Consider the following 17,267-nt stretch of genomic DNA (forward strand, 5'->3'; position numbering starts at 1 on the left):
ATAATAATAGGGAAAAAGAAACCGAACGAAAACAATAAGGTCTTCCGTTGGAAAACGGAAGACCTTAATAAAAAGAAACCGAAGAATAACAAGAGGGTCTTCCGTTGGAAACGGAAGACCCTAATTACCAACAGAATCAGTACAAGGTCTTCCGTTGAAAACGGAAGACCTTAAATACAATTACCTGTGAAAGAACATCAATTGAAATAGATAAAACTATTCAAACATTACCATATAATTATTACACTCGTAAAAAATCACAGGAACGAGAACAGATTTCCTACGGAGATTTATGATGGAGAACATCGACTTCTTTTCTTCATTCGAAAGTCACTCGGAGTACCTCGTACAATATTTCAACGTCTGTTGCAATATAGAAAGTCTGCATATAAATCAATAAGTCAAAATTTTTATCATTTACGACATAAAATCTGATTTCACTTCAGTTCAGCATTGCCAGACCAAAATTTTAAATCATATCTGAGGATTTTTCTACAATTGCGTCTGGTAGTTTAATGTTTAAACATTGTATTCTTAAAGTCATTTAAAATATTTCTTAGTCTGTCGAGATATTGGCTCTTTTGATTTGTACAGGAACGGTTTAACCTATTTTCAATACGAGTATTGAACGATTTGTAATGTAAATGATTTGTTGTACTCGTTTATGAAAAACTAGTGTACACGAGACTAAAGTAATTTGTAAATTGTGCAACGCTCATTATGAATATAACAAAATAACTTTGGACATGCGGTAATACATCGGCAGGTTGAATAAATTTCAAACTTTTATTCATGTTTTCATTTAATTGCAATGTATCGTGATATGTATCGTATCGCATCTCATGTATCGTGATATGTACCGAATCGGCTCAGTACAGTATCGTCCCAGCCCTACAAATTACCATGGCATTTGCAAAAATTATACATACACATTATTTTTGTCGACATATAAACTATGTTCGTTTACCGGAAAACTTTCATCAATGTGTTTTCTGGTCAATTTTTGCATTGATATGTCGATCAAAGAAAAATTATTAAATTCATTTAAAGGAAGAAAACCAGTGCATCTAAAAATGGGTGTTTTATTGACAATTTTTTATGGTAACCCCCAGGTTGCGAAAAAGTTCATTTTCCCTGTTTATCAAATAAAGATGTCCCAACATAAAAACTAATCAAATATAAGCTTTTTTAAATTTCTACATATATCTGTTCTTAGGATTTTTTTCCGATAAAAAATACTAAATCCACTCACCAAATGTTAATTCAATGTCAAGAATGTCGGTTGAGAAAGAGCAGTGTGAACAGTTTTCAATCTTTTAGTATTACTATTACCAGAGATGGTGAAATGTGCCGGATTGCTGGTGATCTGTGGTTGTTTTTATGTTTGTCCGGTAAAAGTTAGAACTCCGTTGGACATTGTGTCTGGTAAATTTTGAAACGTAGTATAGAAAACAAAATTCAGTTGAGTAACTCAAAGATTGGTTGTTTGATATTCGTGGGTTTCCTCCATTTATCAAATAATAAGACGTTTGTATCAAGTTCAGAGGAAGTTAAAAGTGGTAAACATGAATGACCAACAACCATTTAATGATCGAGTTAACTTTGTTAAAAAAATGGCGGCCGATAAGGCGGTGCCAATGAGATGGAAGAAATGCTTGATGATAGTAGTCCTAGTTCAACTTCTATTTTTGAAAATGATTTTCTCAATTAGGTACGTGTTACCTTTATTTAAGCCTCTAGACTTTTCCAAGATTCTACATAACATGAGAAGGCATTACAAAATTTGGACAAAACTGCAGAGAAACAAACACTGCAGAACCATTTCAGAACTGTTTATGCTGAAGTTAAAAATAACAGGATTCAAGCCGAGTGGCTTTAAATATAAACAATAAAAAATGTTTTCACATATTAAACGTGTATTTTTGTCATTTTATTTGCTTGTCTGAATAATTTTCAAGATGTCTGGCAAATTTTGAAAATTTATAGGACACAATGTCTGGTTGATTTCTAGGCCATTTCTCAAACTCTGTATAACTATTAGATGGTATAAATTAACATGTTAATGTTATTAAAATCACTTTTATATGGATTAAGATAATTAATAACTTCACTTGTCTTTAGTTTATTAAACTAAAATTGAATGTTGCAACTACTTTAAAAACTTGTGCAAATTGTAATTTCCACGACAGCATAGTGAATGAGTGATTCAAACAAGAATTTATTTTAACAAATTGTCCTAATTGAGTCAAATGAATTAAAACTTTTTAAAGTAGAACATGAAACGTAGCCAGTACTCGGGGTTTGTCAACATATTGTTTACAGTTCGCATTCACTACACGGGTCATTTCCTGTTTGAGGGCACATGCATATTTTGCAGCATTTCCAGTATATTACGGCAAATAATGACTTTTAAAAAGTCGCACATTATCTTCAAATACATATCATATGTGTTGTAACAGTGTAATAACTTGTTTAAATTGTAAAAATGCATATTTAAGATTATCAACGTCGCTACTTCCCATGCTGTTCTGAGATTTTCCCCGGGCTTTGTCATTAACATAAAGGTGAGGGTCACTTCTCTAAAATTATTGACCAAAGAAATCGTCAGAATTAATGGGGAACACGTCAAAACCTGTAATTCAAGGGTTGTAGCGTTGGGACACTTTCCCACGAAATTAAAATTTGAGGTTAAGTAGCGCCAATTATCGTTCCGGCAATGCTAGTAAGATTAATTTGTTAAAACTCCCATGAGAATCATGTACAGTCAATAATAACTGGAATTTACGGAAATCAATGGAATCCTCAAAATCTTATTTCACCAAATGTAGTCATTCAAATAAAGGCAGGTTACAAACACCTATCCAACTCTGAAGAAATGTCCTCATTTGATAGCTGTTGTGAGATTCTTAGATTCGATAATTCAGAGAGATTTCGGTTATTCAAATACTGTCATTACAGTTAGAGTTATTTCTTTGTATAAAAAATTATTGATACGCCAGAGAGAGAGAGAGAGAGAGAGAGAGAGAGAGAGAGAGAGAGAGAGGTTGTTGGTCTTTACTGCACAATATGCATAATAACACATTTTTTTTATTTATTAAACTAAATTGTGTAAAAAGAAAGCAAATATGTCTTCCTGACTATAAATTCCTGTTTAATGTTAATTAGATTGGAAAAGCATATTGTAGCTTAATTAGTGATATGAAATTACAGATGAATATAATATCGCAAGAGAGTAAATATCACTAGACACAATATAAGCTTATTGGTTAAATTTTTTGTCTGGAGAACGTGCTGATGAAATTTTTTTACAAAAACTCTTGTGACTTTGTTGTAATGAATTAAAGAAAGTAGCATCACCAAAAGTGCCAATATTGAATATAGTATTAAAAGAAAAAAAATATTTGCAGCCGAAGTAAAATTGCATTATTTCATTGAAACAGCATTTAACATAACATGACTGGCATATTAGGTGTTTCTATAGCCGATAAATTAAAGAAAGATATTCTGACTAAGACAGATACAGAAAAGTCAGAAGATCCCCAGTGGTGTGGGTTTATAAACAACCACACTATAATCTTGATTCAAAATGGCAAATTCAGAATTTTGTCTGAAATTAGCAATTCTTCTTTTAGCCAGCATCACCATATTTGTTCAAAAATTACTTAATAATGTTCTTCTACATAATTTTTTTTCTAGAGAAGGCGACTGTCACCAGAGGAGGATACTAAATTTTATATTCCGTCTGGTCTGGATAAAGACGGATTTCAAGTTAAATACATTTCTGATTTCAAAGGTAAATTTAAGGTTATGCAATACATATTTAGTTCACCTGAATGAAGCTGTGTATTTAAGCATTTCATTGGTTCATAAGCAAGTTACCAATATATACCGGTACTTGTATCTAGAGACACTGTTGCTCAGGTGAGCTACAGTACCCGCAACGTTATTTTTTTAAATCCTATTCTATCCAGGGTTCGACATTAACCTTAGTCCGTTAGTCAAAGACTAATTAATTTTGAGTCGGACTAACGAAATTTCTGTCTAATCAGTCCGGTTGGACTAATAAAAAAAATCTGCTTAAAAAATTGTGTAAATTATCGATGTTGCAAAGCAACTGCAAATGTCGACAACTTCCTGGAAAACGCTGACTTTATTTTTGCAGTAAATTGATATATGATACATTTTGGTCATTATAGAGTTACCGAGTGAAAACAACAGAGGTATGCAGGATGTTATGGGTGATTTGATAATTTTTTTGCCCCAAGGGGATGTCTGAGAAAATAGGCAACGAGCACACATGTTCACAACAACCCTGGCTTCGATAGAGACGCTTAGGTGTTTAAAAAAATAAAGTGAAAGATGAAAGGAAATTTCCTGTTGTTTAATTTAAATGAATTGTGTTTAAATGATTTGTCTTAAATTGCTTATTATTTATACCTGATTTTTAAAGAACTTAAATGACAAAAAGAACATGGTAGCTCAACGCCCTGATCTACTGCGCAGATCTTTTTTTAACATCTGTAATGGCGGCTTCTACCATGTACACGGAGATAGTGAATACGCAGCTTCTTGCTATGTACTGAATAGTACAATACAACTAAGCCAGTGATTAACCTGTAAGAAAAAAAACATCAAAAAATTCCTTGTGATGTATGATACTCACCCCTTCTTACAAATTCAAATAAAAAACAGTGTTTTATATTAGACAAAATACGGTAATGCATTTCAATTATTTTTGACGGACAAATAGAATTGCCTGACGACTAGTTTAAGTTGACAGACACTAGTCCGGCAGAACTAATGCATAAAAAAGTTCGTGTTAAATAATTGACCCCTGCTATCCTATCGTGCGTTAATCCTATCGTATCGTGCGTGTATAGTGTTCTATCGTGCGTTAATCCTATCCTATCGTGCGTTAATCCTATCAGGTTTATCGTTTACTTTATGAGTTTCTTCGTTTATCCTATCGTGTTAATCGTATACTGCCTTTTCGTGGTAAAGTGATTTTATATTCAAGTTTAAAGTAGTTCAGTATGGCGCAAACAATAATTTATCGAATAATAATGCACAACTAGATAAAGCACTCAATCAAATAAACAATGTTAAGTTATATGTAGCCAATTACTTTATTTCAAAGATATTTTAAAAAGAAATAAACGAAATAAAATCATCTCTACGAAATGGAGATAAATGAGTAATGTGAGCAGTCAAAATTCTAAGGAACAAGGTAACATATTATTTACCCGTACATTTGATTTATTAAATCGTACGCGGAGAGTGTCTTACTGCTTCACACAACTTGTATGTTACGCGATGTACATATTTTATGCAATAATCTTTCAAAAAATAATTATATTAATAATAGATTTTATAATAATTCAGAACAAGATTGAATTTTATTCTAGGCCACTATTTTCCGTGAGAATTTTCATCAGGCTGATCCGCGATCGGCTGATCGGTAACGTAAACAACATTTAGTGTATATGTACAATACAGATAATTTTAGCCCACCTCAACTTATATTTTCAATGTATTCATTTCAAATGACGCATCTATATTTAGCAATACATTTCGTTTGAAAATAGAATAGCAATTCTGCTTATAACTTAATTGCTTCGTACGTGTTGTTTATCAAAGTATGCAATCATCAGGTTTAGCGTGAATATTGTATATCGTGATAATGAGTTTATCCTGAACATCGTTTATCCTTTCCTATCATGTATCAATCCTATCATATCGTGCGTGTATCCTGCTCTATCGTGCATTAATCCTATCCTATCGTGCGTGTATCCTATCCTATCGTTTATCTTGTAAAAAAATAACGTTGCGGGTACTGTATGTGACACATATTGTTGAAAGTATAGAATGGTTTTCTGTTTAGGGGTGGGGCTTACCGGTAGCTATAGACAAAGCATTGGTGTAAATACTAGATTAACTTTCTTACTTCATGGTATTTGAGAAGAGCCAAAATGACGCTAAATTGAAAGGAAGAAATTGAAACACTCAAAATATGTTATTCATTATCATCCTAAAGGTTTTGGTGTTTTTGCAAAAGAACAGTTCAAAAAAGGAGAGTTTTTGCTGGAATATTTCGGTGAAAATATTTCACCAGAAGAAGCTGCTGTTCGTTCCAAGAAGCTGGATTGTAACATGATATTTCATTTTTTTTAATAAAGGAAAGCAATACTGGTAAGTTACTGTAGATTCATCAATATTCATTGAATACCAATATAATTGTAGTTTTCGTTGTTGAGTTGATCCATAAATTTATTAAAATCGAGAGTTCTTGTAATGCAATATCAAATAACAAGTTGAATTTAAAGGGTCATTACTCTATCCTTTAAACTGATTTTCACTTAATACATGAAAATCAATATCCATGACTATTAACTTATCACAGTATCTTCATTTTTCATATCAATAAAAGTTGCCAAAAAAAGTTATACATGTATATCAGTAATTTACTATGTTAATGATGTATATAAATTTATATATGTAGTTATTATGATGCTTTCATTTTGCTCTTTTTTTCAGCATTGATGCTGCATCTTGTGTTGACCATATTTGTCAGTATGTGAACGACAACAATGTCAAGGACGCAAACGCCAGAATGAAACTACTGGATATCGATGGGAGGCCGAAACTATGTATTTTTGCTACAAAGACATAGGAGTAGGTGAAGAATTGTCTTATCCATATAGAGATGATAATAATCTTTGGTGGAGAAAAAGGCATGTTCTGTTTATTTTGAAACTTAATTTTAAAATGCATTATTTTTGATTTATTATAAAAAATTTTAATGAAGGTAATGCAATGTCTGTTCGTCAATATTTCATTAACTAGGAGTGTGATAAACGCCTGTTAAATTAAAATTAAACGATAAAATCCTATTAGCTTAATGAATAGTATCATCTTATTTGATTTAGAGATGTTTTTGCTGGACAGGCACTATGCTTTTTTGGCTGGTTGTATTTTGGACAAAATGTGCATTGACTGTAATAATTGTGGAGAAGGGATGTGATGTACAGTTGTACAGTTCAGATAGGGTATAATTACAGCTATTTATGAAAATTTTGGATGATTAAAGCATTCAAAATTACATTTTATACCCCAGTTTCAGTGCAGAAATGGTTTATTATAAAAAAAAAAATAAATTCTGTAAATATTTAAAACTTTTAGATTAGAATATTAAGGCAAGAATTAACAAAATGCCAAAGTTCTCATATGCCAGTTTATATTATTTTTCCCTTATGTTTGCATTGGAAATCTGTGACATTCAATTTTTAATATTTACATTCCACGTATATTTTGCATGTAAAGCTACTGCAGATATAGCACCATAACACAGAAAGGGTACTAAAAGGTTAATTGACGAGTTTTAATTGTTACGTCACGAACGTTGAACGCTGATAAATACAACGTCACAAGCGAAAATCAAAGATCACACTTGTGGCTGTTACAGTTGCTCTTCCATAAATTGAAACTTACCCATAGAATAGTACAGTAATTTTGAGGTATAATTAGCATTTGCGTACAAGGCAAGAATGTAAAAAAAATGTTAATATAAGCATTAAATCCTTATTTTTGGAAAGATATAGTCTCATAACTGCAACGGTGTGTGCAAACAAATTTTCATAACGCGCTAACGCGCGTTATTCAATTTGTATGCACACACCGTTGCAGTTATGAGACTATGGGTGCTTTCCATTTAAACGGCATCGCCGGATTTGCCGGTGTTGCCTTCGTCGCCGATTGCTGGAACGCGCGTCGCCGGCGAGCGATTGTGGCAACGCAATATACCGTTGCTGATTAGGAAACAATATGGCGTCGATGTTATCATATTCTACAAAACTAGTATTTCTAAAACTACAATTTGTCGTACTACATTGAAATACATTAAAACTGCAAATAGCCAACATTTTTGGATCAAATTTTAAGATAGGTATCAGTTTTAAGCTGTAATCGTCATCGTTGGATCATTGTGACGTTGCCAACCGTTCCATTAACGTCGCCGTTTCCCGATAACGTCGCCGGCGAGGCAACGTAAATGGAATGCGCCCAAAATCTTTCAAAAAATAAGGATTCAATACTTAAATAACGTCAAATCTGACACGGCGTACGAGCACAAGTGAACGTTTAAAGTTTTGAATATATTTCTTATTGTAAGATTAAACGAAACTTTCAAAGTTACATAACCAATTTGATACATACTTTTTAAAAATATTTGTTATCATAAAAATTGATTCTTAAAAAGAATTTTCTGGGCAAAGTTTTTAGCAGCAGAAGCATGCGCACACTGTTAAACATTTTTTATTGCTGCTCAATTTGTTATTCATATTTCTGACAAGGAGCGTGTATAAAGACTTTTTAGTGTGATACAAAAATATATCATTACAAATAAACATAAAAATGAATATAAATAAAAGCTTATTTTAGGATATCTTTGGTCCTATCCTATAACTCACCAGGCCATGCAGACAAATTATCATACCATGTCAATGAGCGGTGTTCAATTTGTCTACATAGCCAGGTGTGTTATAGGACTTTAGTTTTATTATTTGTCAATAAAATTAATGGTTAAGTCTTGCCAATTATCAGTTTAATATTCATCCTTTTCTTTTAAGAAAAAATGATACCTGATTTGTATACCTATGGTAATTGGAAAATTCCTTTTTTTTTATTGTTGTATTATTTGAAGGTTTTACACCAACATTAATCTGCATTTAGTTGATAAAATTATTATCAGTTGCTCTATTTCTATGTTTTGATAACTTATTCCAGTTATTGATTTATCTGCATTTAGTTCACAGACAAAATTATTATTTGTTGCTGTATTTCTATGTTTTGTTAACTTATTCCTGTTATTTTATCAATCTTTGATGGTCATATTTAAGTTATTACTAGTCATTACTTTACTAAACTTGCATGGATGGCATCTTATGATACATATACAGCTGACATGCTTGAATGGCAATGAATGCTGAATCTGAGCCATCAATTTTAGATGCTGAAGGAGGTTAAAGTTTTTAGAGCAAGTGAAAGTTTTTTGGGCATGTGCCCTTAAACAGATTATTGGTTTTAGCTTTACTATATACACTTAGAGGGATGATACATCTTCTGATACTTAAGTACTTAATAGGCTTGAATGCTGAATTTGACCCATAGATTTCAGGTGCTTGAGTTGTTTAATGTTTTTGAACAGGTTATATTTTTTGGAGCAGGTGCCCTTTGATGGCCATTACTAAGTTATTAATTACTAGTCCTTACTACACTAAACTTGCATGAATGGTATATTTTATGATACTTTAAATGCAAATGACATGCTTGGATGCTTGGAATCTGAGCAATCAATTTCAGATGCCGGAGGAAGTTAAAGTTTTTGAAGCAGGTCAAATATTTGGGATCAGGTGCTTTTTGATGGCCATATCTAAGTAATTATTGGGTCTGTTTTTGCCAAATTTTGCTGGATGATGCATCGTGTGGTAATTATGCACCACAAGAGAAAGGGGAATTGACCATTAATGAATTGCTGTTTTCCAAATAGTCTGTGAATTTGATTCATATTAATACCCCCAAAATACTTAATTTGTGCAATTTGGAGATTGAGTTATCAGGCTTTGAATGCAATATTATGCCAACTTAGATATATTCAAGATCTTTTACATAGAGTTCATGATGTGAAAGATTGGTCATTGCAAATCATTTTTATTACTAATCCTGCAAATCTATTTTTAAAAAAAATGACATTAATGTATATATTTGTTACTTTCTTGCAGATAGTGACTCGGATCCATTTGACTTAAATGAGTCATCTTTGGTGGAAGACTCAGATAGCGATAGTCTCTCCTCTGTTGGTAAGAATTCATCATACATTTCTTCACTCATCTTGAGTTTTTTTAAGGGGGTCAAATTAGTGACGTTGGTATTGTGTATCTTCTGTGGGGTGATTAAGGAGACCAATAAAGTGATCTATGTGTACTTTATATTTTGTGTTTCTTCTTTGGGATGATTAAGGGGACCAGTTAAGTTTGTCATTAAAGAGTATGTCATAATCATGTTGTTTGTCCTTAATAAAATGATTAAGGGACCTTTTCATTAATGTGTTTTTTATCATATTAAATGTATCTTATTTGGGATGATAAAAAGAACTATTAGTAATTCAATAACTTATGTATATATACTTTACATTTTGAGTATCTTTGTTTGTATGATTATGGAGACCAATTTAGTATCTTTGTTTTATACTCTACATTTTATATATCTTTTGGAATGATTAAGGGGACCACTTTTGTATATCCTAAAGAAAAACATTATGTAGATTTGTATATTCACGAATGTTTTCAGTACTTACCACTGATAAAAAATATACGTAGATTACTTAATTTAAGAAGATGCATGTTCTTATCTAAGATGCATTAAGATTTATTAATCTTTGATAGAAAAATTAACGACTAACGGTATATGCATATTTTTTGCCGTAGTTATGACTCGTATTATATTTGGAATAGTTCCGGAAATAAAATAAAATTCTCAATACCTAATTACATTAAGGACGTTGTTTACTCAGGGTTTGAGTTCTCTATTCCGGATTGTTAAAAAGTTCAATTTCATGAGTAAAATTTGTTTTAAATACAAAAAGTATTTATGAAATGAATTATTATTGACATAACAATCGATATTTTTACTAAATTATGGAATTAGGCTCTGACACAGTTTGACTTTTAGCAAAACAGAGGAAATTCGGACTAAATTTTTCAGATTTCGTTTTCTACTGAAATTTTTTAGGTAGTTCTATAATATTTGAAATTAAGATTTTATTTGTTAGTCAACCTAATTATGCACATTTTCTGCTGGTTTTATCTTGCTTTTTCGTTTAGATAACCGTATAGCACACACAACAAAAATATTGAAAAATGCTTTAAAATGATAAGACACCATATCTCAAAATTTTGATCATTGACCTCATATAAATTTTATGCCAGCAGAGAGAGGTCAATATACTTAGTTTAATACTATAAATGTTTTAGAATTATCATCATTCAGTTTTTTTATATATTGAATCAAAAATGGGTAGTAATTTGAAAACTGATAGAGGAAATTCGGACTAGAATATCTATAAAAAGTGTGAATGAAAAACTTAATGCTTTGTATCCATTTAATGTCACAACCATTCATAAACTGTATGTCATTTGTTAAAGAGTGAAGCAATTTGTATTATTTTCACAATTAAGAAAATCTTAATCATATGTAAAAATTTTAGGCATTTTTCTTAAATTTTCAAAAAATATTCAATGGCCATTAACTCAAAAAGTAGGTCATTGACCTCCTTTTTTGAAAGTGAAGACTAACACCACCATGTATGGACTATAACACACAATAGTTGGTTTTTCATTATCATCAGTGGAATTTTTTTATATTCTGAGTAAACGTCAACCTTAAAGAGTTCCAGGAAATAATCCACAGGAATAACATGCAAAAATATCATTATCAAAAGGCAATTTGTCTCCACAAAATGCTGTCTCGTTGACCCTTGTTTTATAATGAAAAATTAATAGCATTTTTTATGGAAAGATATATATCATCAATCTCATGAATTATTTTAAAATATCGGGTACAAAACGTGCTAGCTACTTCTAAATTCAATCAACATAATTTGTGATTATATATTTTTATTATTGTCTGCGTTGCCAAAACAAAAATCGAATTGGTAAAATATTAGGAAAGATCATAAAAATAAACCTTTAAAAACCGCATTGTTTTACTCTTATGAAATATAAATTACCAATTTTTTTTTCTAAAATAAAGTCACAAAAATGCAGTGCGATTCTCATAGATGTTACATTATTCTAGAAAATGATTTATAAATCTTACATAATTAGTATTTTTATTAGAATTAAAATATTATATTTAAACAGGAAAATGACGTAAAGTAATGCAACGGTTCAAATTGTGTTACAAACAATATTACATGATTTTTTTTCTTTTTCGAAACTGCATGGTTTAGCAATCGTCAATGCGTACAAATATTCTCATTTTATCTAGTTATAAACAAAGTCAAAAAATACGTTTCACAAGATCTCCAAAATCCTTACCAGTAACATTAGAAATATTTAAATGTGTACCTCCAGTAAAGATGCAAACCGGTCGTGACAAAAAAAGGAAAGGGTCGAAGACAGAATTTTTATATAATGTGATTTAAATTAAACAGAAACTGAAAAGCATTTTTCATAATAATATAAATTCTACGAAGAGCAAGGAATCTATCTTTTTCTTATAATTGGAATTGATATAAACTCAGTTCAATATATTGATCCTTCTCTTTTCATTGATTTTGTACAGTCGCTATATGCATATATTTTACAGTTTTATGCAATTCTAAGGTCTGCAATTTCAATAATAAAGTATAAGATTTTTATGCTAGCTATGAAAAATTGAAATGAAAGGTTTTATTATATGGTACGATATGCTATCCTATGGAATTTGAACAACACAGCCTCTGTAAACAGAGGAGTTGCAAACATTTTGAAGTATAACAATGAAAAAAAAAAACAATTTTATCTCTTATCTGCAATGTAAACATTTCTTCTTTTAAAGAAATCATTTAAAACTAGATGTACTGTGAGCAAGCTCACAATTGATACCCCCCGCTAGGAAAAAAATCATATCTCATGTATTTTTTCAATAATAATAGAAAATATTGAATGAATCTATATCTATTTCACCGTCCATTTTCTATAAATAACAACTGCTCTTTTTTATGAAAAGTGTTAATGATGATATGAGTACACAAACCAATTTCTATTCTTTGAATTCCATTTTAATTCAAGTTAACTGTTAATGCATGAGGACATTAGCATCCTTATGTTAACAAACTTTAATCAAACGAAAAATAATATGTCAAGCAGCCATTTAATATAAACATTTCGAATTATTGGTATACTGAGCCCGATTTTTTTGCCAAAAAAATACATCGGGGCAGGCCATTTTCGGAGAGATGGTGATGAGAATCTAAAAAAAATAATTTTATTTGGCCTGAGACAAGCAAGCTTTGTGTCAAATTTTAGCTTCTAATTATTTCCATTAATAAAAGACATGACACAGACAGGAATTAATCATTTTTTAAACAATGACCTTGAACTTCCTCAATTGGTCTTGGGTCACGGTCATGACACACCCTCAGGTTATAAGCAATCTTTATGTGAATTAAAAACTTTCAATATTTGTCCATTTGAAAGATATAGACCGGACACAAATTTTGCACTTTTTCTGCCAGTGACTTTGCCCGAATGACCTTGGGTAAAGGTCATAACACATCCTTATGTCATAAGCAATCTTTGTAGTAAGAACAACCAATGCTTCTCCATAAGAAAGATATGGACCGGACACGAATTTTGCACTTTTTCTGCCAGTGACCTGACCTTGGTCCAAGGTCATAACACACCCTTAGGTCATAAGAAATCTTTATGTAAAGAAAGAACTTCTAATGTTTCTCCATAAGAAAGATATGGACCGGACACGAATTTTGCACTTTTTCTGCCAATGATCTTGACCTTGGACGAATGACCTTGGTTTAAGATCATGACACACCCTTAGGTCATAAGCAATCTTTGTGTGAATTAGGAACTTCCAATGTCTCTCCATAAGAAAGATATGGACCGGACACGAATTTTGCACAGACAGACGGACGGACAAGGTCATTCCTATATACCCCCCCCCCCAAAAAAAAAAAAAAAAACTTCGTTTGCGTGGGTATAATGAGTTGAATTTACATTTTATGCTATGTTATGATATGCTTTGACGAACGAGAATACAAAGATATGCTATGAGATTATAATGTATGCTATGGGATTCTAATGCTATGCAATGGTATACGTTTAAAAAGATATGCTTGAACTGAGTGTATGAAACTAGCAACTTCAGATATCTTTCTTTACTTACTAAATAGAATTCGAATCTAACAATGTTGGACAAAAGAAAATGAAGAAAGTCAGATAACTCTTTTTTATGCACATTTCATTTATAATATTAAATTATGAGTGACTTATATGTCTGTTTGTCCGGAAATAAATACATACAATATCGTTTTCAAAATTTCCGTTAAACACACCTCACTATGCTTTATTATATACGTCCCTTCTTATTGAATACAGCTGTGGTGTGATGTGGCATCGCTGCCCAGTAAATAAACATGAAGCGTTTAAAACATTATATAATTAAGGAAATTCGTATTTATTAACACTTAAGACCATGCATAACTCTGAATATTTTATTTCCTGATACTTTGGCGTTTCGACCGATTAATAAACTTGGTTAATAAACTTGGTTAAAACTGGATCGTGTACATTTATAAGCTGATTTCTTTAAAGCTTTGAATAACAATAGTTTTTCTTTTAAGAAATAGAGGATAAAATACTCTGTAGAGGTTAATATATATATTTAATCGAACAAACAACACAGGCAGACAAACTTGAACTCAATACTTTACCAATTCGAAAAAGTGTAGAGAATAGTTTAAACTACCTATATACATGTAGTAGTACTGCTGCCCATAAACAGAGAATCAAACATATTCTTGACCAGGATAAATAATTCGTACATGTATATATTTACATGTATACATATAACTACATCTAATTCAAGTACTCCAACACTTTAATTTTTCCTTTTTCAAGCAACCCCACCCACAATCTCCCGTAACAATCCACACTCAACCCACAAGGAACTTTAACTCTGGAGTTGATCAAGCATTTCAGAAACTTCCCGTCCTGATCCAGTATATGAATACAAAAATTGTTGACGTCTGTTACGATTATTTGACTAAGGCAGTCGGTCACAATACATCTGGGACTAAATGGCTTCTTTCTCTTGGCAGCTATACCGTCGTATCGGAATCGCACTCTTCCTGCTGTGTCCAGTACAACAACGTTTTCAGCATTAACATCAGAAACACACACATCCCCGTTGTTGTTTTCCACCATGTTTAAAGTAAACTTTCCTTCTTTGAAAATTGGATTCCCATCTTGATCTAAATCAATGTCCTGAGTAAGGTGTTCTCCTTTATATCTGATTATTCTATTTTTTCCTCCGCATGACACATGGACGAGAATGTCTCCCGATTTACAACAGCACAAGCTGTATGGATCCCATCCTTTTGGTAATGTGATAAATACTTCACCCTGTCCCTGTCTAACAAAGTTTAATGTTCTCCTGTCGCAGTCACTGTAAAGCAACTCTCCTTGTTCATTTGCCGAGATGCCACTAGGCCTCGTCTGACATTCGGTGGTAAAAGTATCGAGAACTGACCCGCGTATGTCAATACGTGAAATAGTCTTACCTTTACCAGTGATAAACGCTTCATCCGTTCCAACACATGCCACTCTAAACAAAGGCTTATATTTGGTTGAAATGGAGGCAACTACTTTAGATTTGCTTAGTAGTTCTTTAGTAGATAAAAGTGTTAACCCATTTGCAAGACAAGTCTGCGAAGTTTGTGTCATTGTCGCCTGGATTTCTCCCATTTTTATGCTTAGCTCAGTATCACCGACTGCATTTGATTTCAGACAGGGAAGTCTGATTTCAAAATCGTTTGAAATTTCTTTCGGTTCCTTAACAGTAGATTGGTAGTTAACAACTTCGTAGGGGAGGTTGGAATTTAAAATTTCTTTGTTTTGCTCAACTTTAAGAATTATTTCCTGAAGCTGTTGTTCAACATTGGTTCGTTGTGTTGTTAAAGCCGCGAGATTGTAGTCCTTAATAAATTGGGTAAAAGAACCAACCTTATTAAAAATGATATCTACTTCTTGATGCCAGATGTTTCTTAGTCTCTCCCTTTCGTTTTTCCTTTTGTCACATTCGTTTGTAACTTTGAAAATTTTGCTTTCAATATCAGTCAATGTTGCCTGGTATTTAGTAATGATTTCCGATTCAATTTCAGCTGTTTGTTTTTCGATTTCTTGTTTCTTTGCCTCTACAACTTTGTATAATTCCACTACATTATGTCCTTGGTGAGCGCCAGATTGAGTGCACTTTATACAGACGGCTAGATTACATGTCTCACAGTTCGTTTCGCAGTATTGACCTGGATGGAACTCGCACGCAAGAAAAATTAACCTCAGCCTCCTGTCTTTGAGAAGGACAATGTCATGGGGCAAGGACGGAAACACATCCGCGTGAATTTTTATGCAGTCCACGCATACACATACTTGACAATTGTTACAAAATTGTTGTGACGGCACGCCACAAATTCCACAGCCGATTACCTCTTTTGTCAGTGTAGAAGAAGATGCCATGGATATATTTTTCGTTTATACCCGTCTGTTTAAAAAAATAAGACATTTACTATCAATTTATATAAAATAATTAGATCATAACTGTAATATTTTATTATACTTAGACGTAAATGCAGTTATAGTGTAGTACATAAATAAAGCGAAACAAATCGGAAGAAAATATTGGGAAAAGCAAGTCAAAATTCAATAAAAAAAAGTTAAACAGTTATACGTTTTAGAATAACTACTGATAAATTATGGATTTTTGTTTACCTCTATAGATCATAATCTACTACTAAACTCCTTTCGCAGCCGGTCTCTGAAACTTTTATCCCCAATACATGTATGATCATAGCAAATTAATTAACTAATCCAAAATATTTAACGCCATTCCCTACATTATTTTGCAATAATTATATGCAGCTTTATTAAGGTGGTTCCGATATACTTTTTCCTTGTTCCTTATAAGGTTGAAGGATGAACAAGTTTCAAAAATATATTAATGCTTCCTGTTCCTATCGGACGTACATAAACCAAGGCTGCATTTATAGAACTAGGAGACAACAAAACAGATACATCCTTGTTGTTATATTATGAACTTCCTTGTGCAGTGATGCCGTGCCACAGTGGCCTATGACGGATTGTAGGTTTATTATTTTCAATTTAAGACAAGTTACATGTTTAAAATAGATATACGTTTGCAGGGGATAATTTTTGCCTACTCATTTTCAACCCGAGCAAGTATCAAACTCGACACCTCTCTTGTTTAATATAATCTAAACTATATATTCGGAAAATAATACTAATTAAATCTTTGAAAATTTCCTTTTAAACACATCTACTGTTTCACCTATACGAAGAACATGGTTATATCAAACTATTTTTCAGAAGCATGCTTGTTGTGAATAAAATAGTAAATGTACTGACATAAGTAAAAGAATGATCAAAGACATTAAAAGTTGTAATGTTTATGTTATATTGGTCCGTATGACACAAATG

General features: G+C 31.9%; 1 protein-coding gene and 1 pseudogene across 1 annotated transcript; one reads left to right on the forward strand and one right to left on the reverse strand.

The window, feature by feature from the left end:
- The first annotated feature begins 1,613 nt into the window (after positions 1 to 1,613).
- Positions 1,614 to 6,758, forward strand: LOC128161008 (N-lysine methyltransferase KMT5A-like; annotated as a pseudogene).
- Positions 6,759 to 14,496: 7,738 nt separating this feature from the next.
- On the reverse strand, positions 14,497 to 16,673 carry LOC128160395 (uncharacterized). The gene is made up of 2 exons (XM_052823706.1): positions 16,542 to 16,673; positions 14,497 to 16,314 (listed from the first exon to the last, which is right to left on the reverse strand). Exon 2 carries the CDS (start codon positions 16,287 to 16,289, stop codon positions 14,631 to 14,633), a length of 1,659 nt encoding a protein of 552 aa, XP_052679666.1. The 5' UTR covers positions 16,290 to 16,314; positions 16,542 to 16,673; the 3' UTR covers positions 14,497 to 14,630.
- Between the last annotated feature and the right edge of the window lie 594 nt (positions 16,674 to 17,267).

The sequence above is a fragment of the Crassostrea angulata genome, chromosome 8 (assembly GCF_025612915.1).
Source record: "Crassostrea angulata isolate pt1a10 chromosome 8, ASM2561291v2, whole genome shotgun sequence".
Classification (NCBI taxonomy): Eukaryota; Metazoa; Mollusca; class Bivalvia; order Ostreida; family Ostreidae; genus Magallana; species Magallana angulata.

Coding starts and splice junctions, on each gene's coding strand:
- LOC128160395 (XM_052823706.1), bottom strand. CDS start 16,289: ATGGCATCTTCTTCTACACTGACAAAAGAGGTAATCGGCTGTGGAATT.